Source organism: Ailuropoda melanoleuca, chromosome 7 (genome assembly GCF_002007445.2).
Source record: "Ailuropoda melanoleuca isolate Jingjing chromosome 7, ASM200744v2, whole genome shotgun sequence".
NCBI lineage: Eukaryota > Metazoa > Chordata > Mammalia > Carnivora > Ursidae > Ailuropoda > Ailuropoda melanoleuca.
The window spans coordinates 58,416,587-58,439,251 of NC_048224.1; the positions used below are offsets into that span (position 1 = coordinate 58,416,587).

The window sequence follows — 22,665 nt, forward strand, 5'->3', positions numbered from 1 at the left end:
ACGGGGTGGCTGAGGCCGTTCTTCTGGATGCTTCCCTTTTAAGAGCACTGGGTGCAAATCAGGCCATCCAGGGTCTTGGCCATCTCAGCCACCCGGACCACTTGATCCTTCGTTTTCTCCTTTGACAAGGGGCACAGTATCACTGACTGCCTTGGGTGGTTGGGGATTGACTGAGGTAGCAAGAGGGTAACTTTGGAGCCCAGTGCCAGGCTCGCGGTCAGGGCTCAGGCTCGCGGTCGGGGCTCAGGCTTACTGTAACGGCAGCTCATTCAGGAAGTTCTGGTAGATCCTGTGTTCTGAGCACTGCTCCTGGGCTGTGACTCTGGGATTGGCAGGTTGGCTGGTGAACACTTGCGAGTGTCCGGGCATGTGGATCCCAGTCTTTGGGGGCTGTGACTTGGCATCCCTTGAGATTGTATGTGCAGGACTGCCACATCCCAGCCCCGGATGCCCCAGTTCTAGGCACTCTGAGGACAGCGAGGGAAAACCAGAGTCCATTCCTTGTTTCTGGCAACTCTTTANGGTCGGGGCTCAGGCTCACGGTCGGGGCTCAGGCTTACTGTAACGGCAGCTCATTCAGGAAGTTCTGGTAGATCCTGTGTTCTGAGCACTGCTCCTGGGCTGTGACTCTGGGATTGGCAGGTTGGCTGGTGAACACTTGCGAGTGTCCGGGCATGTGGATCCCAGTCTTTGGGGGCTGTGACTTGGCATCCCTTGAGATTGTATGTGCAGGACTGCCACATCCCAGCCCCGGATGCCCCAGTTCTAGGCACTCTGAGGACAGCGAGGGAAAACCAGAGTCCATTCCTTGTTTCTGGCAACTCTTTAGAACTAAGGTGGGAGGCATCTCACTCCTCCGTGGGAATGCAGAGGTGCTTAGAAAGGGCCGAGTCCGACAGCCAGCTTCAGTCCTGGGGCTGCCTCTGTGGTCGCGTCGTGGGGAGTGAGGTACCCTGTCTGTCGGAGCCTCGCTTTCCTCTGGGCAGTAGGGATGGTGGTCCCGACCCCACGCCATCGTGGTGGAGCTGAACCATGCGTGCTCAGCTTGGATGTGATCAGAGTTAACGGGCAGAGGCTGGCGTGGGCTTGTGGGGCATGGGACCCACTCGAGGATCAGGCTGTGTAGATGCTTGCTTTCTGACCCTCGGTTCTCCGTCTCCGCTACAAGGAAGAGGGAAAGGAAACTTGTAGTCAGAGCCTTGCAGACAGGGTGAGGTTTCCACGTGGCACCGGGGCTCCTTCCTGCTCTGCCCTGTGGTGTCTGTAATGCTGTTGGCATCCGAGACCTGGGCAGGGCACCTGGGCCTTGGGGATTATTGTACTCTGGGCAGTGATTCATACCCTGGGCAGCAGACGTGGGTCTTGGTTCGTGGCCTCGCCAGGATCAGAGGGGAGACGTGTTGCTGCTTGTCTGTTTGAGACAACACACCTTCATCCCCCCTTTTACCTGTCTGGCAGTGGGGAGGAGGGGGGTCTTGCTTTCCTGCAGCTGCAGGGTGTGCCAGGGGGATGAGTGCGCATGCATTCACAGGTGGTGAGTGGCCCAAAGCCCGCCCAGCCAGCCAGCTCCCCAAAGCCATCATCGTGGTTGCACGGGCTTGCTGGCCCTACCCGATCCTGCCTGCCACTGTCGGCCTTCGTCCAGAGCCGCCCTTTCTGGGGCAGGGCTGGGGCAGAGAGCTGGGAGCCCACAGCCAGGTGCACAAGCCGAATCTGTCTCAGGTCACTACTGGTCTGCCACAAAGCCCGGGCCTCAGTTACTCCTCCATAAAATGGGAGGAACAGCAGAAGCGTCTCGTGGGGTTTTGAGGGAATGAAATGAAATGAACCCAGGAGAGGCCTAGATACTTAGCCATTGTTGTTAACGAAGGTCTGCCAGCGAGAGCAAGAGCCTTGAGCGCCAGATGCCACCTCTGTCTCTGGACGGATTCTCCCTGGAAGTTCCTGGGCGGCCCTTGGAGACCACTGACAGCTTCCTAGCTGGGTTTAGGTTTCCCACCTATAAAGTGAAGAATTTGGACCAGATGGTCACTAAGTTTCTTCCACTAAGGATTTTAAGTTTCCCTGACTGATTCCTGCAAACCTTCCTGGTCAGGAACAGGTGAAGCTCATGCCCTCTCCCCGCCCGGTGACCACAGAGCGTTTGACCTGATGTTACAGATCGGGAACAGTGGGTGGTGCCCAGAGGGACTCTTGAGACTGCCAGGTCTAGGTGTTTCTCGGGGTGGAGTCAGGTCTCTCCTTGCATGCCAGATCTTTCTGACAGGCTGAGCTGGCTCTGAGCACTGTGCAGGGAACGTTTCAGAGGCTGCCTGTGGCTTTAGGAGAAAGGAGCACTGTGATGGATTAGTGATGCCTGCGCTGTGATTGATTAGTGATGCCTGCAGTGAGCACAGGAAGGAGCTGTGGCAGCCATGCAGTTGCCATCTTCCCTTAGTCCACAGATAGGGAAACTGAGGCCTAGAGAAAAGTGAGTCAAATAGTCAGTGGCAGGCTTAGGACTTGAACTCTCATCCCTGCCATTTTGCCCTGGTTTGCAGCTCTCGTGACTGCAAGTTAACCAAAGCGACTCCTGTAACGTGACCGGCACAGGTAAGCACTTAATATGTGAGTCCAGCTCGGATCGATCACCCATCCATCCATCCGTTCCTTCATCCATATGTGTTATGGCCTTCAGCGCCTACGGAGTACAAGGCATGAAGATTCGGGCTGCTGGTCCCCGAGGCTCAGGATGGCCTGTCCCACATGCATGTGAGGTTTTGATCACCCCCACTGAGACTGAGTACATGCAGCTAGGTTCAGGGTTCATTTCAAACTGTCGGGAAGCGCCGGTTCGAGCTCAGGACAGGAATGGGCCAATGCTGAAGAGTGTGCAGACTTGGCCCTTTTTTTTTTTTTTAATGCTTTTTCTTTCCTCCTAAATTGCTTTTGAGCTTCGGCCCTCTTTCCGGGACCGCCAGACCCTCCTTCCATGCGTCCCCTCCAGAGTGCCGCCCGTCGCTGGCTCCAGCCAGTGGTGGTTTTCACCTGGCTGCTGCCCTCCCGGGACCCCCATCTCCTGCACCCTTTAGCCCCTGGAAGAAGGTTCCCATCTGCCAGGGCTCCCCCCCGCCCCACCGCTACCGTGCAGGACACAGCGGCTGACAAGTGCCCATGTTTCCCACTTGCTTCTGACTCTCCGGCTCCTCTGGGGCAGGGCTCGAACACGGGGCCGTGACTGCACGCCTGGTGTGATGAGTCGCACCTCAGTGGCCGCTCCTCGTTCTGAAGGCTCCAGCGCAGAAGCTTTTCTGACCTTACTCTCGATGTGAGAAAAGGAGAAAACAGGAGGGCAGTGCAGGGCTGAGCTGGGGAAGCGATTTAGGGTGATTTGCTTCTAACTATGCAGCTGTGTTCGCTGCCGATCTCCCAGGCAGATAGGGGAGTTTCCCGGGCAGCACGTTTAATGAGGTCCGTAATCGTGCCGTTTGGCTCCACGGAGCTGTGTGTGCGTGTGTATGCGTGTGTGTTTTCCAGATGTGTGGTAGTGGCTGATAATGAAGGTCTGCAGGCTTGAGCCTGATGTGTGTGACTCCTGCTCCGTGACTCCTAATGACAGCGAGAGAGTTGGGGCCAGGAAGCTCCCCTGATCGCTCAGGGGTCTGACGGGACCGGGCGTTTGCCCGTGATTGCTCACGTCATCGCCAGCACGAAGCAGCCCCGCGTCCCTCTTGAAGGCCAGCTCGTATCCGTCTGTGGTGTTCTCCTGGACTGTTCCTGCCCGTGCTTCATCGAGGACCTCGAGGGAGCGGGCCGGCCTTCCCGGGGGCAGTGCCAGCTAAATGCCAGGACGCACACGGCCGCTTTACTGAGGTTCCCGAGCGAGCCGCGGATCCTGCCTTAACGTGGCAGGGATGCGTGCGTCCTTGTTTCTTTGCAGAGACCTTTTGTCAGCTCTTCAAACCCGACTCTTTTATGGAACGCGTTAGCGTAGAACCCTTCATTCTGAGGGGTATTGATTTTTTCACTTGTAAAGAAATACTGTTTCCACATAATGCACGCATATCCTGGAGGACTGCTGTCTTTTATGTTCAGGATAATAAAGACTTTAAAGCAAAAAACACACAAAAAACCTCGGTTCGCGTTTCGAGTTCCAGTGGAAAGGTGAGGTGCGATGGGGGCTCAGCCGGGAGACGGCGAACCTCCAGGGAAGTGCCGGGTGGGCAGAGGGCACGCACGTGTGCACGCGTGCATGTGTGTGTGTGGCCTCTGCCCTAGGAAGACCTTCAGGGGCCCCGGCTGATGGCAGCTCCGCCACCTTGAACATGGGTGTTTTGGGGCTGCCCAGGAGCGGGAGCTTCCCTGAGCCCTCTCGACGTCTGCTCCCATCCATTGGGTGGACCTCAGACACTGCAGGAGAGGCAGGAAGATGTGGTCCAGTCAGGCCTGGAAGAGGGGGTATGCGGTTTTGTGCCCAGCTGCGGGCTCCTGGGGGTGGGGCGCTAGGGAGAAACCCAGGTTTGGGTCATGCAGATCTGAGTTCAGTTCCTCAATCAGCCAGTTATTGATGGGTGACCTGGGACAAGGTCCTCATTCCAATCCAGTCCCCAGGGTTTGCATCTAATGATGGGCATTGGGGGGAGGGAGTGATACATCCAGGAGTAGTGTTTGTGTGGTGTTTATCTCCGTGCATAACGTACTCAATGCTCAAGAAATGGTAGCTCATGTTCTGACGATAAAGAGGTGGGGATTGGGAGGCAGTTCTCTCTCTGTCTCTTTTTAAAGATTTATTTATTAGAGAGAGAAGAAGAGCAGAGGGAGAAGGAGGGAGAGAGAGACTCTCAAGCAGACTGCGTGCTGAGCATGGAGCCTGGCATGGTGCTCGATCTCATGACCCTGAGATCCTGACCGGAGCCAAAATCGAGAGTTGGATGCTTAACCGCCTGAGCCACCCAGGCGCCCCGGGAGGCAGGTTCTCTTTGGAACCTCTGCTGCTGATTCTGTCTGTCCGTCTACCATCTAGCTGCTCCTGCATCCATCCACCTACCCATGGATTCTCCCACTAACCAGCCAGGTACCCGTTTATTTGTCCACACACCAGTCTGTTCGCCCCCACACCCAACATTCATCCCCACCTCCGTCCATCTGCCCGTCCACTTACCCACCCATCATTCATCCCCACCTCCATCCATGCACTCATCTCTTCACCCACACACCCACCCATCTCCCCATCTGTTCACCGACACACCCATCCATTCATGCATGCACCCATCCATTTACACACCTCCCCATATACACAGACATCCTTCGAGCATTCCTGCAGTCCTTCTGTGGCTCCTGCCCGTCCCGTAAACTCAGTGGGCTGCAGTTGTAAAATGTGAAGAGGCAATTCAGAGCCTGGTTTCAAAGGTCAGATGTGATGCCAGCAGCAGAAGAGCTTGGAAGAGCCGCATGTGGCACATGACGAGTGTCGGGTGTCCACGAGGACTGGGGAGAGCTGAGGTGGCAGTGGGCATCCTCAGCAGAGGGCATAGCCGGCCCGACTGTGTTCCTGTGCACCCCCAGAACTATGGGCTCTGCCTACCCTTCAGGGAAGGGGAGAGTGTGGAGGTTGAAAGACATTTTGTTGTGGACCCTTACCCCTCCAAAAGTTCAGCGGGGTGGGTAACAGGAGTGTCCCTCTCAGCCCCCTCTGACCAGCTGTGTGAGCCCAAGCAAGTTCCCCAATATTCGGCCTCAGTTTCCTGTCTATAAAATGGGTGCCCCATCAGTCCTATCCAGTGTCTGTCATGGGGGGATCCAGAAGTCTCATGACATGCCCTGAGGTCTGTACCCCAGGGCAGGCTCGCAGCAGTAGGGCTGGGTAGGACGCACTGACCAATCGTTCTTTTCAACACGAGAGGAATTAAGTGCAAAGAGAACACCCTTGCTACCTTGGGATTGTCCCCAGTGGGACTTTAACGTGAACATGGCAGTGGTTGCTCTGTCCCGCTCCCAAGTCTCCTGGTCTCTGTCCGAAGTGAACTTGGGGCCTCCGGTGGCCCAGATCTTCCTGAAAAGCAGGGTCCCCACTTGAGCAGTCCACAAGGAGTGTGGAAAAGCCTCTGGTTTCTCTGGCAGGAGTTACATCTGATGGGTCTACTCTGTGAAGACATTGGGAATGCATCATTGAGCAAACCCAGCTCAGCTCCAGCCCTCAAGGAGCTCACAGACCAGTGTGGCGTTGAAACCCCTCTCTGGGGCTGTAGGGAGAGCCTGGAGTCTTGTGAGCCTTCCTCTGTCATTCAGTCACTCACTTTTCCCATCTGTCCTTCCCTCCTCCTTCCACCCATCTATTCATCCTTCTTCTACAATCCATCTGTCTATCCATGCATCCTCCCTCCGATGCATCCATCCATCCGTCCCATCCATCCATCCGTCCATCCATCCTCCTTCCCTCCCATCCGTCCATCCATCCATCTTTCCTCCCTCTCATCCATCCATCCACCCAACCATCCTCCTTCCCTCCCATCCGTCCATCCATTCATCCACTGTCCATCCTCTCTTCCTTCCATCCATCCATCCATCCATCCATCTTTCCTCCCTCTCATCCATCCATCCACCCAACCATCCTCCTTCCCTCCCATCCGTCCATCCATTCATCCACTGTCCATCCTCTCTTCCTTCCATCCATCCATCCATCCATCCATCTTTCCTCCCTCTCATCCATCCATCCACCCAACCATCCTCCTTCCCTCCCATCCGTCCATCCATTCATCCACTGTCCATCCTCTCTTCCTTCCATCCATCCATCCATCCATCCATCTTTCCTCCCTCTCATCCATCCATCCACCCAACCATCCTCCTTCCCTCCCATCCGTCCATCCATTCATCCACTGTCCATCCTCTCTTCCTTCCATCCATCCATCCATCCATCCATCTTTCCTCCCTCTCATCCATCCATCCACCCAACCATCCTCCTTCCCTCCCATCCGTCCATCCATTCATCCACTGTCCATCCTCTCTTCCTTCCATCCATCCATCCATCCATCCATCTTTCCTCCCTCTCATCCATCCATCCACCCAACCATCCTCCTTCCCTCCCATCCGTCCATCCATTCATCCACTGTCCATCCTCTCTTCCTTCCATCCATCTGTCCATCCATCCATCCATCCATCCATCCATCCATCCATCCATCTTTCCTCCCTCTCATCCATCCATCCACCCAACCATCCTCCTTCCCTCCCATCCGTCCATCCATTCATCCACTGTCCATCCTCCCTTTTTCCCATCCATCTGTCCATCCATCCATCTATCCATCCATCCATCCATCTTTCCTCCCTCTCATCCATCCATTCACCCATCCATCCTCCTTCCCTCCCATCCGTCCATCCATCCATCCACTGTCCATCCTCCCTTTTTCCCATCCATCTGTCCATCCATCCATCTATCCATCCATCCACCCATCCACCCATCCATCCTCCTTCCCTCCCATCCGTCCATCCATCCATCCACTGTCCATCCATCCATCCATCCATCTTTCCTCCCTCTCATCCATCCATTCACCCATCCATCCTCCTTCCCTCCCATCCGTCCATCCATCCATCCACTGTCCATCCTCCCTTTTTCCCATCCATCTGTCCATCCATCCATCTGTCCATCCATCCATCCACTGTCCATCCTCTCTTCCTTCCATCCATCCATCTGTCATGCATTCGGTCCCCTCCCATCCATCTGTCCATCTATCCATCCCTCTCACATCCATCCATCCACCATCTATTCCCCTTTCCTTCCATCCATCTATCCATCTGTTCATCCAACCATCTATGCATCTATCCACTATTCATCCTCCTTCCCTCCCTCCCATCCATCCATCCATCCATCCATCCATCTATCCATCCTCTCTCCCATCCATCCATCCATCCATCCACCCAACCATCCTCCTTCCCTCCCATCCGTCCATCCATCCATCCACTGTCCATCCTCTCTTCCTTCCATCCATCCATCTGTCATGCATTCGGTCCCCTCCCATCCATCTGTCCATCTGTCCATCCCTCTCACATCCATCCATCCACCATCTATTCCCCTTTCCTTCCATCCATCTATCCATCTGTTCATCCAACCATCTATGCATCTATCCACTATTCATCCTCCTTCCCTCCCTCCCATCCATCCATCCATCCATCCTCTCTCCCATCCATCCATCCATCCACTATCCATTCCCCTTTCCTTCCATCCATCTATCCATCCATTCATCCATCCTTCCACGTACCCATGCATCCATCCATGTATCCCNCATCCATCTATCCATCCTCTCTCCCATCCATCCATCCATCCATCCACTATCCATTCTCCTTTCCTTCCATCCATCTATCCATCCATTCATCCATCCTTCCACGTACCCATGCATCCATCCATGTATCCCTCTAGCCACATCAGCATTTGCCGGGTGACATCGTGCGCCAGGTACTCAGAGTACGAAGCTCAAAGGCACAGCTTTGTGTGCTGATACATTTCAAGGAGATTCTCCTCAGTTTCACAAGCGCGAGGGTCCTGATTGGTGTCCTGCCGGCTGCGGCTTGAGTCGGGGGGACCTGCTGCTGTGCGCTCTGGGTGAGGGTGGGAGAATGGTGTCTTATGACCAGTTGGTGATGGCCATGGTGTGATGAGAGTAGACCTGTCCTGTGGTTCTACCGCAGGGCCCGGAGTCCGAGCCTTTTGGTTTGAGTAGCATGTTTTATTGACAGGAAAATTCAGGGAGGGTCTGTACCTGGGGCGGGGGGATGGACTCCAGTAGACTTTTTTTTTTTTTAAATAACATTTGCTCCTGCGGTATATTGTGGGAAACTACAGTACTACAGCCAAGGAAGGCGGACCGTGCAGAGACACTCAGTCAGTGCCTACCTTCTGTGCATTTCTGTCTGACCCTTTTAAGCAGCATGTGATTTAAAGATTTTAAAAAATTTATTAGAGAGAGAGTGAGCAATCAGAAGAGAACACAAGCCAGGGGTGTGTGGGGGCGAGCAGAGGGAGAAGCAGGCTCCCCACTGAGCAGGGAGCCCGGACACGGGGGTCGATCCCAGGAGCCCGGGATCACCACCTGAGCTGAAGGCAGACGCTTCACCGACTGAGTCCCCCAGGCGTCCCAAGCAGTATATGATTTTAAAAGCTGGACTCTATGGATTGTACATGTTTCACCACCTGTTTCTTTCACTCGAGGGCTTCATGAATATATTTTATGTCCACAAATCTCCTTCCACAACCATCGGTGTACCCGGCAGCTCAGGTTCCCCTCTTGGGGTGTGCCTGACTGCCTCCTGGACCCTAGTGTTGGGTGGTCAGGCGGCTGCTGGATTGTTTGGCATTCGTAAGTTGCTGCAGGAACATCTCTGGAGCTAAAGTGTTCCCTGCATCCCGGAGTGGGAACCAGAGTCTTCTCAACGCCACGAGACCAGTAAGGGCTCGCTGCTTCCGGCCGGGCGAGTGGGATGGTTCCCACCACCCTTCTCGGAAGGATTTGCGGGTGCCCGTCGGGGACATGTCCTGTGGCCTGCCCGCCCAGCTCTCCATGCCTGGTAGATTATAAGCGGAAGCTTTGAGGTTAGCATGGGGTGCTGCCCTGGTTCGGGGGCCCTCGGGGTCTAGCGGGACGAGTTTTGTGAGGGAAGGCAGTAGGCCCCCAGTGGCAGAGGTCCTGGGAGCCCCGTCCTGGACCTCTAGGCTCAGCGAGTTCTTCACTGGACACTGCTCTGCCCTGGGTCCCCCTTTGGCTTCCTGGGGTCCAGACCACGTGTCCTTTCCCCAGAAGTCCCTGCTGCCCACTTGGCTTGACTATCTGTTCCACACACATCGCCCTTCAGTGGCTCCGTGCTTTGTAGGCTAGCCCGAGGTGGACATTTGGGGCACTCTCCTTGCCCTTCTGCACGCCTTGACCGCGTCTGTGCTGTGGCCTGTCTGACCCAGCCTCCACATCTGGGCCATGCAGGGCCTTAAAAATAGATTCCTGGACCCCACCCTCTTCTGCTCCAGAACCTTCCGTGGGGTGGGCCTGAAACTCCGCCGGCGAGCAAGAGAAGCTGCATGGCTGCCGGCATTTAGGAGTTCGTCTGCCCTGATGCAGACCCGGTGGAGAGCGTGGAGTCAGAGCAGGCCGTGGCTGCGTGGGGACAGAGCCAAGACGCCCACCCTGGGTGCACACCCCGCACCTCAACCTGCCGTCCTCCGGGCTGTCANGTGGCTGCCGGCATTTAGGAGTTCGTCTGCCCTGATGCAGACCCGGTGGAGAGCGTGGTCAGAGCAGGCCGTGGCTGGGTGGGGACAGAGCCAAGACGCCCACCCTGGGTGCACACCCCGCACCTCAACCTGCCGTCCTCCGGGCTGTCACCTCTGCTCCCTGCGTCTTCACTGGGGGTGCATGTGTGGCTCCTCCCCGTGGGACTGGCCCTCCGGGAACACATCTTTCTGCCGTTACCCCCTGCCCTGCCCCCGTGCACACATTCCTTGGCCCCACCGACGTGGTCAGTGGATTGCTGAGCCCAAAGGCTTGAGCCAGTGGTATGTGGGGAGGAGGGGAAGATGGTAGGTGTGTGCTCATTCCATTTGTTAACTGGGATGCAGACGAGAAGTGCAGATAAAAGTTGGGAAAATGTCATCGTTTGACATTTATGTTTTCAGAAGAGCTGGAGGGGCTGTGGACTGGGAGGGTTCCTCCATCGTGGGATGGGGCCGCCTTGTCAGGGGTGCCATGGGAGCCACCCAAGGGACCTCGCTTCCCCTGCAGGGAGATGTGCCCTGCACCCTGTCTTCCAACATGGGACTGCTGCCACCCCACGTCTGACTCCATGACAGGGGGCCCCACACCTGCTCCCAGCAGCCCCCATCCTCCATCACCGCAGCAGGGTTCCCTGCACTGGGCCCCACCAGAGCACTCCCCTTCTTGCACACATGCAGCCAGGGAGTGTGGCCCAGGCAGACTCAGGGACAGGGCTCTTCCAACAGAGAGGGGCATAAGGAACCCCATGTAAGGAGCCGCCTCTGGCTCGACGGGAACCTGGAGCCGAGTCCCTCACCTCCATGGGTGACAGACTCCAGCCTGGAGCAGAGTGTCTGTGAGCCGAGGGCTGTGGCTGCCTTGTGTGTGGCAGCTGGAGAAGCCACCGTGTCTGCCGGGACGGACGGCAGGCGCGTGGACACACCGGGACCTGGGCCCTGGCTTCCGGTGCTCCCCTGCACAGCTCCTCTCTGCCTGGGCACCACCTGGTTGTAGGAAGCACAGCGTTCGTACTTGCTCCAGGGCGGGAAACAGGCTTTGTCCCCGTGTGTGCAAACCGATGGCAGGTGACACGGGTGGGCTCCGCCGGCAGGAGTCTAGCCTGTGTCTGGCTGGCCGGGGAGGAGTTGGGCAGGTGACGAATGCTGTCGGCCGCGGAGGCGCGGGGGGCGTGGCGTGTGTGCCCAAAGCCTTCGAGCTCTGACATTGCTAGCCTCTATCACACGCGGCTCTCATGCTGTAATTGCTGTTCTCCCTAAATGTTTAGTATAACAGCCGAAGCCAGGTTGCTCCCTGCTTGTGAAACACCCCTCATAGCACACGAGCTTGGGGCCTCGGTCGGGCCGGCCGCGCCGTGAGCCAGTGGAGTCCCATCTGGAGCGGTGCAGAAGGACCCCGCCATCCCATGGGTTCCTGACTGCCAGGCCCCGGCCCCAGCCGTGTGACCAGGTACCGGAGGACTGCTCAAAGCACTCGGAGCGTTGGCCGAGGTGGCGCCGGCTGAGAAAGGGGCCTTCTGTATGGCTTGGGTTTTCTCGCCCTCTAAAAAAATTGGGGCTGGAAGTAGAGTGGCCTGAAAGGAAGTCTGTGGGATGTGTCTCAGCGGGGGGCTTTAGGCAAGAGACCTTGCCTCAGTTTCCCAGTCTCCCGAATGTGCTGGGCAGGCCTGGCCTGGTAGGATGTGAGGATTTACCAGTACGGTGCATGTCAAAGGCCCAGTGGGCTCGGGTCCTGCGGCAGCCTGCAGAGGGTGTCTGTGAATTTAGCAGGTGGTCCTCGTGGGCCGTGTTCATGTTCCCTGTCCCCAGAAACACATAGGCTACACACATGCACACGCATGCACACACAGACTGCACACATGCACACATGCATGCGACGACACACACAGCATGCATGCACACACTTCCTCTTGCATGCCCTCTATGCACATGTATGCACACGAGCACATGAACATTATACACGTGTAAGCACACAGATTACACACATGCACACGCAAGCACACACAGACTGCACACACACATGCACGCGACGACACACACAGACTATATACATATGTGTATTATACGTGGGCACACAGATCACACACAGCGTGCAATGCACACACCTCAGCTCTCACGCATTCTTACTTACGTGCACGCGTGCGCGCACAAGGACCCATGCACATGCAGACCACACGGAAGCACACAGACTACGCATGCACACACACGGTGACCACACGTATAAACCAGCACAAGCACACGTGCACACACTGTCTTGCACATGCTGTTACACACACGCATGCACACACGCAGATGGCCTCATGCAGCCCGACTCGAGGAGGCCTTGACGTGGAGGCTTGCACCAGCCCCCCAGTGTGTGATGTCTGGCACGGCAGGGGCCCCAGAAATCCTGTGATGAGCCGTGAGCAGCCTCCTGTGTGTTACACTCTCTGCTCCGGGGCAGCTGCCTCCCTTTCCCTGCCTCAGTTTACACGGGTAAACTGTGTATCACCTGTGGAACCTCTTCCCTGCCTGCTGCCTGTTGTTTTAAGGACATGTGGAGTCCCTGCATTGGGGCCTTTGAGGCTGGGAGATAGGCAGGCCCTGGGTCACAGGACAGGATGGCGTAGGGTCGGGGCAGCTGAAGAAGGAGTGGCCACTGCTCATTGCTGAGCACGTCAGAGCTTTCGTCTGGACAGGTCAGGCGGTCTGGGGAGATACTGCTCGGATCCCCTCATGCAGGCTGAACCTGGAGCTCTTTATTTTCCTTCCCTGACCCTTTGAGGGAGCTGGGCGCCGGTTTCAGTGGTCATGCAGGGCGAGGAGGGGCTCACGAGAAAAGGGCACTGTGCTCGGATGTTTGTGTCAACACTGTGCCCCCGGCTGCTGGGGAACCTGGAGCAAGTCACTCGACTTCTCTGGGCCTCTGTGTGCCCCTTTCTGAACCGGGTCAGCACCTGCTGTGAACATGTTATTAACCGTATGGTAGCTTCCAGAACAGCGGCATGGGGTGAGCACTTTGTAAGCGTGTCGCCCGCTACAGCTCTCCGCAGCCCCGACAAGGCCAACCCTAGTGTGGGGAGAACGAGGCCCAGGGAGTGGTTAGTGGCTGGTGCGGGGAGGGCGGAGGGGGTGAGCCCAGTCCCGCTTCTCTGCCGCTGGGAGCCCAGCAGCTCTCAGCAAATGTTTATGCACCGAAATGACACTTTGCACGATACACACAAAATAGGTACCTAGCCCCCCTCAGTGTTACACCGTGTGTGTGTGTGTGTGTGTGTGTGTGTGTACAAAGGCAAAATGTGCTTAGTGAACAGCTGTGTGCACACAAGCCTTCATTAGTTTCGTGATGACTTTCTGGTTTCTTGTGGAATTACAGCAGTGTCTTTCTGGTCTCCCCAGGTCATCTCTGCCGTGTCCAGACTCTCGCTGCACCCCGTGGCACAGAACAAAGGGATCAGGTGAGCTTGCCGGCGCGGCCAAGTGACGCCCCTCGTCCTCCCCGCCACCCGCGAGCTGCCCGCGGCCTCAGCGATAAGAGTCTCCGGCAGCTATCCTCTGCCTGTGTCTTTTTCATGAATTTTCAATGTGGTGTCGCGTTGCCTGTTGGCCACGGCGGGAAGGGCGGGGAGGAGGGGGAGAGCCTCCGGTCCCCACCAGGGAGATCGTGCACGCGTGTTCCACTGACGGCTGCAAAATCTCTTTCGATTTCGGTAATAAGATCAGCAAATTAATCCTTTCACAGATCATTGCCTACCTAAGAGCCCTCCCCACGCATCACAACCGGGGTGGCTTAGCCATGACGGCCGAGCCACGGGCTGGCCCGTCTGGGGGCCACGGGTCCCTCGGCAGGACTTCCTACTCCCAGGTTTAATGCCCCTTGGCTTTCAAAGCTCAGCCTCAGAAGATCCCATGACCCCTGTGGTCTGGCCTCTGGTCCCCAACACTGGGCCGGACACCCAGGCAATGGGAACAGGCGAGAGCAGCCCCAGTGAGAACAGGTGGTTGCCCATTCTGACCCACAGGTGAGGGGTCAGGGAGAAGTCTGAATGGGGACCAGGTTCTAGGTAGGGTGGGCACAGCGAGGACCTGCCCTTCCTCAATGTCCCTGGAGGACATGGGCCAGCAGAGTAGGGATGAGGGGTTTGGGGGTTGGGAAGACAGAAACAGCCCCGCCTGAGGGTGGAGTGGGCGGGGTCCCACCCCGTGCAATCGGTGTCCTACCCCGTGCAATCGGTGTCCTGACGGTGGGCTACTATGGCAGGGGGCCGCCTCCCGGTGTTGTCTGAGGGAGGGACCGCGTGTGCAGAGTCTGGGGTCCCAGCATCCAGGCCAGCACAGCCGCCCCTTGGTGGGGCTGTTTGCCCAGGTTCGGAGAGTCACTGGGACAGATACGAGGGTTAGGGGGCCCCCCACCCCACCCAGGATGTCTGTCGCATTCTCAGAGGACTTAGAGATCCCTCTGAATTGGGGACTTTGGTTTTTGTTGCTGTTAACGTCAGAGACAGGACAGGCTGTTTAAAACCGCTGTCGGACTACGTGCTGAACACACGCGGGAGGGGACTTAGATCACGTTCAGGGTGTGAAGGGTGACAGGGCAAGGCTCCCGCACCCCCCAGACGGCCTACACCTGAGGGCATCACTAATACCTTGGGGCTCCCCCCCGCCCCACTTTGGTGAGGTCTGTAATAGGGACAGTTTGAAAATTTTAATTAAGAATCAGTGTGTGATTTCTGGATACAAAGACAGCACGTAGTTTGGGTGTTGGTTTCCTCCAGGAACGACTGTCTGTTCGTTGTCCCGCCAGCCCGGTCGCTAGCGTGTCCTGGTTATGCTTCCCAGCCGCTCAGTGCAGTCCCGTCTGCGCATCCGCGTGTCCCTGTGTGCGGGAGTCAGGCTTGAGCAACAGAGCGCAGTCACGTCATTTGCTCGTTCCCGGGAGGCTAGAGCGTCATCTCTTCTCCGTGTCCATTTCTCTTCGAAGCAGAGCTTGGCTCGGGGGGCTGGGGGCTTTGCCCTGGACAGGGCGGTCCTGCTGCGGTTCCAGGCTCCACGACGTGACCCTTCAGTTCAGGGGCGGGCGGGGGGGATAAGGGGAAGGAGCGAGGTGTCTGCAGGTGTCTGCAGGCCCAGGCAGGGCAGGGCGTCCTGGTGTGGGGTAGCCCCTCTGCAGAGAGAGCTCCCACCTCCCACCGGCACGGCCTCCTCACCCTCACGGCTGCTTGTCTCTTCCTCCCCCTTTCTCTTCCTCGTCTGAGCCCCGATCCAGCGCTCTTCTGGGGTCCTTTCCCTCCGCAGCCGCTGGGGACAGGAGTTTCCCGCTCTGAGCTCAGGGGAGGGCAACACGGTGGGGCTGCCCCGCGTCCCCCGTACAGGCTGCGATTTCCGCGGGGGACCGGTCGTTCTGCTAACCACCCACCCCTTAGGACACTACGTAGCTTTTCGTTTAAGAGCGTTTCTTAGCGTTCTTCATGAGCAAAGGTTTCAGTGCAGCCAAACCCTTCCCTTTTTTGAAAACCCACCAGCCAAGCCTGCAGCCCTGAAGAGGGTCTTCCTGGTTTCCTTCCTGGCTGCATGGGAGCCCAGCACGCTCCTTTGGAAAAATGATCATTTTTACAGCCCTTGTGCAAGTTGCGTAATGAGCTGATTTTCCGTAAAGGCCCTAATGATACTTCTCAGACGCTGATGAATAGGAAACTTAATCCCAGGGCCCCACCCTGGTACCGGCTGGAGGGTCAGAAGTGAGGTTGGGTCGGGGGGTCCCTGGCAAGTGGCCCAGCTCCATGGGTGGGGTGCAGGTTCTTGTCACCGCCAGAGCTGGCCCTGCAGAGTGAGGGACGTCCCGCTTGGGGGTCATCCCAGCTCTGAACGGCAGCGGTAGAGGAGAGGGCAAAGGGCCAAACTGTCCCGGGGATTGAAGCCAGAAGGTGAGGCCAAGGAGCCCTTGGCCCACGAAGGTCTTCTCTGTCAGTGGCCTTAGGCAGGAATGCTCTTGGGGCCTCTGTCTCTTCTGTATGCTGGGAAAGTTCCCCTGCTGTGCAAGGCTTCTGTGAGCCTATAGGCTGGGCAGCACCCAGCACTCCGTGGGTGCCCACGGCACCGACCTGGGTGGTGGGCAGGGAGGGGGCCCCCAAAGCTACAGCCCCCTCCTGGCTCCTGGACCTTGTGGGACAGGTGTAACTAAGTTGTTATAGGTGTCATTTTAAGTAAAAGAGGGAGGCGGGAGGGTCAGAGCAGAGCAAGGAGGCGTGATGGTGGAGTGGAGAGAGGCCACAAGCCAAGGAGTGCTGGTGTCTTGGAAGCCGGGAAAGGCAAGAAACACATTCTCCCCCGGAGCTTCCAGAAAGGACCGTGCCTGCTGACGCCTTGACTTGAGCCCGTGCGAGGCCCAGTTCAGACTGCTGACCTCTAGAACCGCGGACAGCAAGCCACGTGCAGCGGGGCAGTGGTGGCGGATGCAGGTGGCTTTGCAAGGGTTCTGGCACGGCGGGGGCTTCGGTCCTCACTGGGCCGCTGCTCCCCTGTCCTGGGCCACAGTCCTCGCTCTGCCCTGTCTCTTTGTACTAAATTGAAGTATAACGCACATGACGTGAATCTAAGCATCTTAACTCGTACAATTCAGTAGCATTTAGCATGTTCTCTGTGCTGTGCGCCCACTGCCTCTGTCTGGTTCCAGAACATTCTCACACCCAGAAGGAAGCCCCATCCCTCATAAGCACCCACGCCCCTCCCCTGTGCCTCCCCCTGCACTCAGCATCCTGGATGGGCCCAATGGGGACATTTCGTAGAAATGGCATCGCATGCCATGCAGCCTCCTGTGACCCACTCCCTTCCCTGGGCATCGGGTGTTCAAGGCTCTTCTGAGCTGTGGCGGGGGATGGAGGTGGAGCCCGTGTGGGGTCTCCAGTCATCCGCGGACGGATGTTTGGTTGCGTCCACCCTTTGGCGATGGTGAAGTGTGCCGTGGTGAGCATTGGTGTTCGTTTAGATGCCCGAGCGCCCGTTCTTTGGGGTTGCCTTCTGACATTTTGATTATTTTCCGCCCGAATCATACCCACGAATCTCCGGTGTTCTGGACGCTCCCGGGAGCTAGAGACCAGGTCCTGTCCTGGTGTCCACGGCACAGACGACGGTTGCATGGGGATGGGGACCGCTCACCTCGCCTGGGTGTCTGTCTCTTGGAGGGCGGCTTGGGGGGGCTGCTGCAACTGGCCGCGGGGGTGCCCCCAGCCTAGTGCCTCCTGCTTGTCGTTGTCACCCCAAAACTCTGCTGCTCAAAGTTCACTTGCGGTGCCTGGGGACTTCATGCTTGGTCTTTTCCTCCAGTCGACAGACCCCAGCCCCAGGGTGGGGCAGGGGCAGGGGTGGGAGAGACGGGACGCTCCCCAGCCCCCAGTGGATAGAACATCCTTTTTCAATTTGAAGTAAATTCTCAGAGTGTCACACGTACCCAGATCCAAATCTGAGCCCAGGAAAGTGTTCTGGAACTGAAGAGGAGCACCCCTCGTCTTGTTGCGGGCTGTCAAAGGCCCGCTCTTGGGTCTTCCTGGGCGCCAGGGAGACGAGGAGTGAACCTTCACCCCAGATGCTCTCGTGGGTTACGGACAAAAGGCAGGAAGTCAGCCTTGCTGTCTGATGGGGTCTCCGGTCTTCATCCTGAGGCCAGAATCTCGTGGGAGGGTGGGGGGTCAGGTGTTCTCTGAGTTTCTAGGGAGGAGAGGCATGATTTCCCTCGATCCTCAAAGAGCCCTCTCCAAGGGAGGGTCCTGTCCTGCAGTGAAGCCCCAGCCGCTCCTCGAGGCGTCCTGTGTTTGTGGACACCAGCCGTGGCTCTCACAGTCCCCAGCTCTCTCCACGGGCCCCCTCCTTGCCCTCGTCCCTTTCCCATCTGGTGCCACCTGGTTAATTCCAGGGAATTGGACTGTGCATGAGAGGTTTGGATGGAAAGTGGCCATTTTTGTGTGCTTATTAGCTCATTCTGCCAGCAAGATGGTTTTAATCGTCCCACCTGGTGACTTCAAGCACGTGGCCGCTTGTCCTCGGTGGAGAGCCCGTGTTCCTCTTCTTTCCATAATGATGGTGGGGCCGGCATCGTTGGCCATAGGGGAGTCACTGGAAGACTTGAGATTCCTTCCAGGAGGGGCTCGGACGAGGCCACCTGTAGGCCATTGGGTGTCATGGTTGTGTCCGGCCTCCCCCGGTGCGTCCCGGCCACACAGGGCAGCTCTGTCCAGCTAGTGCCTGCCCTGCTTGCCCCATCAGGCGACTGTCAGGGAGGATGGCGTTCGTGTTAAGCGTAGAGCCCCCGCCTGGCTTAGTTGCCCCCTCGCTCCCACAGCCTCAGCTGTTCACTGTCCCCATCTGCCAGGGCCACTGCTTAGGCCTCCAGCCTTCGGCAGAACAAGCCGTGGGCGCCGGTGTGCACGCATGCAGGTGCGTGTCCCTGGTGTGTTCTCTGTGTCTCTTTCCTCGCACACCTGTGTCTGCATTCTGGTATCTTGTACGTCGGCGTGCCAGTAGCCAAATGTGAAGACAGACCTCATGCCCGCTGGGGCAGCGGTCCCCAGAGTGTCCCAGATCCCCCCTGGGGCTCCGTTGAAGGTTCTAGAAGGGATGGCACGCCTTGTGCTGCAGGCAGGGGTGGGAGGGAGGGTGTGTGCCCGTCCAGCCTGGGAAGTGTTGGCGGAGAGGGTGTGGGCAGTGGGGAGGGAGGGACCTTCTGGTTTAAAGATCCCAGAGCTGGTGTGGCTGCCAGGCTGGTGACAGGGCTGTCACTGCAGGGGAACAGGGGGCGCTTTGCGGGGTGAAGGGGCCCGTGCCGTGTGGGCCAGGCCCTGGCGTGAGGGAGCACAGGTGGGTGTGGCTCTGCTTGCCGGTCCTGCCGACCTGCTTCGGAGAAGGAGGGGCCACCTGGGCAGGGCCCACGCCAGTGAGGACAGGGTGGTAGCAGCAGCCGTGGGTGCCTTCTCCGTTCACCTGACGACGTGCCTCCAGCTCATCCTGCTTCTGAGCACGCGCCTCCTGTCCCCACTTGGTGACCATGACTCACTCCTGGGGAGGAAGGGTGGCCCTGGGACGGAGGGGAGAACAAGACACTGACCTGGGGGGCACCAAGGCCATGTCCTGTCCACACTGGCCACCAGGACAGAGCTCCTGAGTGGCAGTCCTGAGGCTCTGAACCTTTCCCACTGTCCAGGGCCTGCACTGTCCTTCCCCAGGACACCCAAGTGTCCCCTGCAGGTGAGCCGTGGCCACTGTGAATGGGGTCGTTGTCAGCACTGCGTGGGAGACCCACGCAGTGTGCTTAGCACGGGGCCTGGCACGGGGAGCGCCTGGTGCACGGTGACCAGCTGACTTTCAGTGAGTCCGTCTGTACCACAGACTGTGGGAGGGACCCCTCCTCTCGTCCTTCACCCACCGCCAAGCTGAACTCCTAAGGAACACTTGCCTGTGCTTCTCCCCACCGCCTGGGTGGTGGGCAGGGAGGGGGCCCCCAAAGTCTGGGCACCAGAGCTGGAAAGACACGTATTTGTTGAAAAATGTATTAACTGGCCGTTTTGTGCCGGGGCAGCGGGGAGCTAATTCGTGCTGGAGACGGTCGGGAGGAGAAGGAGGGCTGCCTGGCGGGAGGGCCGTGAACGGCCAGCTGGAGCATCCATGGCCGAGCAGGGTCTTTAAAAAGACCGAGTATGGCTGGTTTCCTGTCCCTGCTCCCCTCGCGCCTCTCCAGGGTCAGGCGGGCTGCCTGGGCGTCCACCTGCCCACAGAGCACACTCACCTGGCCGCTCTCATGGCCTCATGGCTCCCTCCCACCAACTTGCTCCCCCCCCCCAGCCCTCCAGCCCTGTTCTTGCAACCAGTCAGCTCTCCATCCATCCATCTGTCCCTCTCCCCGGCCCGTCCATCCACCCATCTGTCCATCTGTCTATCCATTGATCTGTCATCTCACACGTAGCCATCCCTCTGCCCACCCATCCACCCACCCATCTGCCTTCCGTTCTTCCTTCCATCCATCCATCTTTCTGCTTATATACCCACCTATCCATGTGTCTGTCTATGCTGCCACCGACCTACTGCCCACCTGTCTATCTACATATCTATCTGTCTGTCCATCCCTCCACTTATCTGTCCTTCCACCCGCCCTTCTGTCCTTCCATCCAGGCTCCCTCTGCCTGTTTCCCACGAATGTGGGTTGGTCGATCTGCACGCGGTGCTATGAAGCTTGCAGCCTCTGGCTCAGCTGAGGTCTGGCAGGGAGAATGTGAGTACCTGTCCGCTCCCCGGTGCAGACCAGGCACTCAGCTGGGTTCCATGCTGACGGCCGGACGAAGGCGCGACCCCGCTGACCTGCGTGGTGGTGGGACGCCGGGCTAGTTTCCTGCTCCTGAGCCTGGGTGGCCTCTTTGGTAAAGTGGGGTCACAGTTGAAACTCCCTCCCGGGCTGTTGCGAGGGTTCAGAGAATCTCCACAAGGTTCTCAGCATAGGCCCTGACGCACAGTAGGGGAGGGGCCGTCTCTCCGTGCCTCGATGTCCTCTTCCACACACGGGGGTCTGCCAGCACCCATCTGGCGGGCTGAGTGGGCTGAAGCGGGTCATGCGTGAGTTCCCTGCTTCTTGATTGATGGAGGACGTGTGGGCTCTGGCTGTGGACGAGCTCCGTGGTTCCCAAGCCTTGGAGACCCAGGGTCACTGCTCCACTGGAGGTGCTCGTGGAAGATGTCAGGGGACAGCGTGCGTCGAAGCGTGAGCATCGGCTCCAATCTGTGGCTCACGTGTGTCACACCAGCCCCCTGGGCCTTCCTGGGGCCGCTCGGGTGCCCAAGTTTGGAATCATGACGGGGGAGATGTCACCGGTGCCCACATTGGCCTGTCCTCGCTGACAGATGTCCCCGGTGCCCAGACAAGAGAATCGCCACCCGGGAGTTTGAGCTGCCTCCCGGGCCGAGGACCTGTCTGCACCAGGCAATGAGTCGGAAAACAAGGGGGGCTGGGACCTGGCACATTCGCCGTGACCCTTGCAGACTCACGAGGCCCCTGGGGCTGAATTTCAGACCCTTCGCTCAGCTCACACAGCCCGGCATCCACAGCTTGGCACATTCATGCTGGAAAAGCCTTTCATCTCTCCTTCTACATGTGGGGAAACTGAGGCCCACAGGGCTTCTCTTTCCCAAGGTCTTTTATCTAACGAAGTCAGCAGACATCTGTAATTGTTCATTCATTCGTTTATTTGCTCATTCATTCATTCATTCTTTCACTCTGTCGGTACCTGGTTATGTCTGTCCCCAGATATAACCAGCCCCCGTCAGGTAGGGAGATGGACACAGGACCCCGGTCACAGGCGGGGTGAGCCTGTTGCAGTGGGATGCAGGGCAGGGTAGGGGTGAGCGGGGAACACGACCTGAGCCCCAGAGGCCCAAGGTGAAGGGCCGGCTGGAGACACTCGGGTCTGGGCCGCTGATGTGACCTTCGGCAGGTGATTAGCCCTGAACCTGTTTCCCGGCCTCTGAAAGGAAGGCCCCCTTGACTGATGGTCAGAGCCGTTGGTGAGGGCCCAGGGCCGAGCAGCCGCGTGTGATGTTCTCGGGTGAGGCCTGAGGATGCCTTCAAAGGCGAGCCCGGGGTGGTGGCTGTGGGCTGAATGTGGCTTTAAGAATATATGTCCCCAGACCTGTGAATGGGGGAAAGTCCTGTAGGCCTTGCTGCAAGGGCACGTGTCCCGGGAAGAGACACAGGGAGGAGAGACACAGGCAGAGGAGGGGCCATGTGACCCCAGAGGCAGAGGCTGGAGGCACTCAGCCACAGCCCTGGGACACTGCTGGGGCCCCCAGGAGCTGGGAGGGGCTGGAGGGGCCCCTCCCTGGAGCCTGGCAGGCCCTGTGCACACTTCGGTTAGTGCTTGTGGCCTCCAGCCCTGAAGCATGACGTTACGCCCAGTTGGTGGCACTCGGTTATCAGCGGCCCCAGGACCCTAGCACGGTGCACGTGGCTGGGCGTTGGGCTCTGGGACAGGAGCCAGGTGGGGGAACCCCAGCCTCTAGCAGGGGTGTGAAGCTGCACCTCCCAGAAGCCGATCGACGTCCCCACGAACCCAACTCAGTCCTCACGCCGCCCCTGCCACGGAGACCTGCTTGCAGGGGGGCTTGGGGTTTAGAGACCCTGCCGGTTAGCAGGGATGGGAGGGTGGGTCTCCGGGGACAGCGGGTCCTCCTTCTGCAGTGCCCTGTCCCCAAAGCATTAGTTGTTGGGGGCCGTGAGGATGTCCACCCATACCGGGTCCAGAGTCCGCTCAACTCCTGTCCTGCCCTCTGGGGAGCGGAGATGGTTTCACTCTGTGACATGCAAAACAATAACAGCCGGCTTCTTCAGCAAACACCACCATTAAAAATTGATCAGGGCAGCTGGGCTACAGTATCCGCTCGTTTTCAGAGACGGAGCAGAAGCTGTCGTCATGCAGCGGGAT

General features: G+C 58.1%; 1 protein-coding gene across 1 annotated transcript in view; it reads left to right on the forward strand.

The window, feature by feature from the left end:
• The window catches only part of VAV2 (vav guanine nucleotide exchange factor 2), a 143,825-nt gene that overhangs the window by 49,412 nt on the left and 71,748 nt on the right, over window positions 1–22,665 (forward strand). The window contains exon 3 of the mRNA XM_034663750.1: window positions 13,607–13,665. Within this exon, the coding sequence (XP_034519641.1) occupies window positions 13,607–13,665 (59 nt within the window). The remainder of the gene's footprint in view (window positions 1–13,606; window positions 13,666–22,665) is intronic.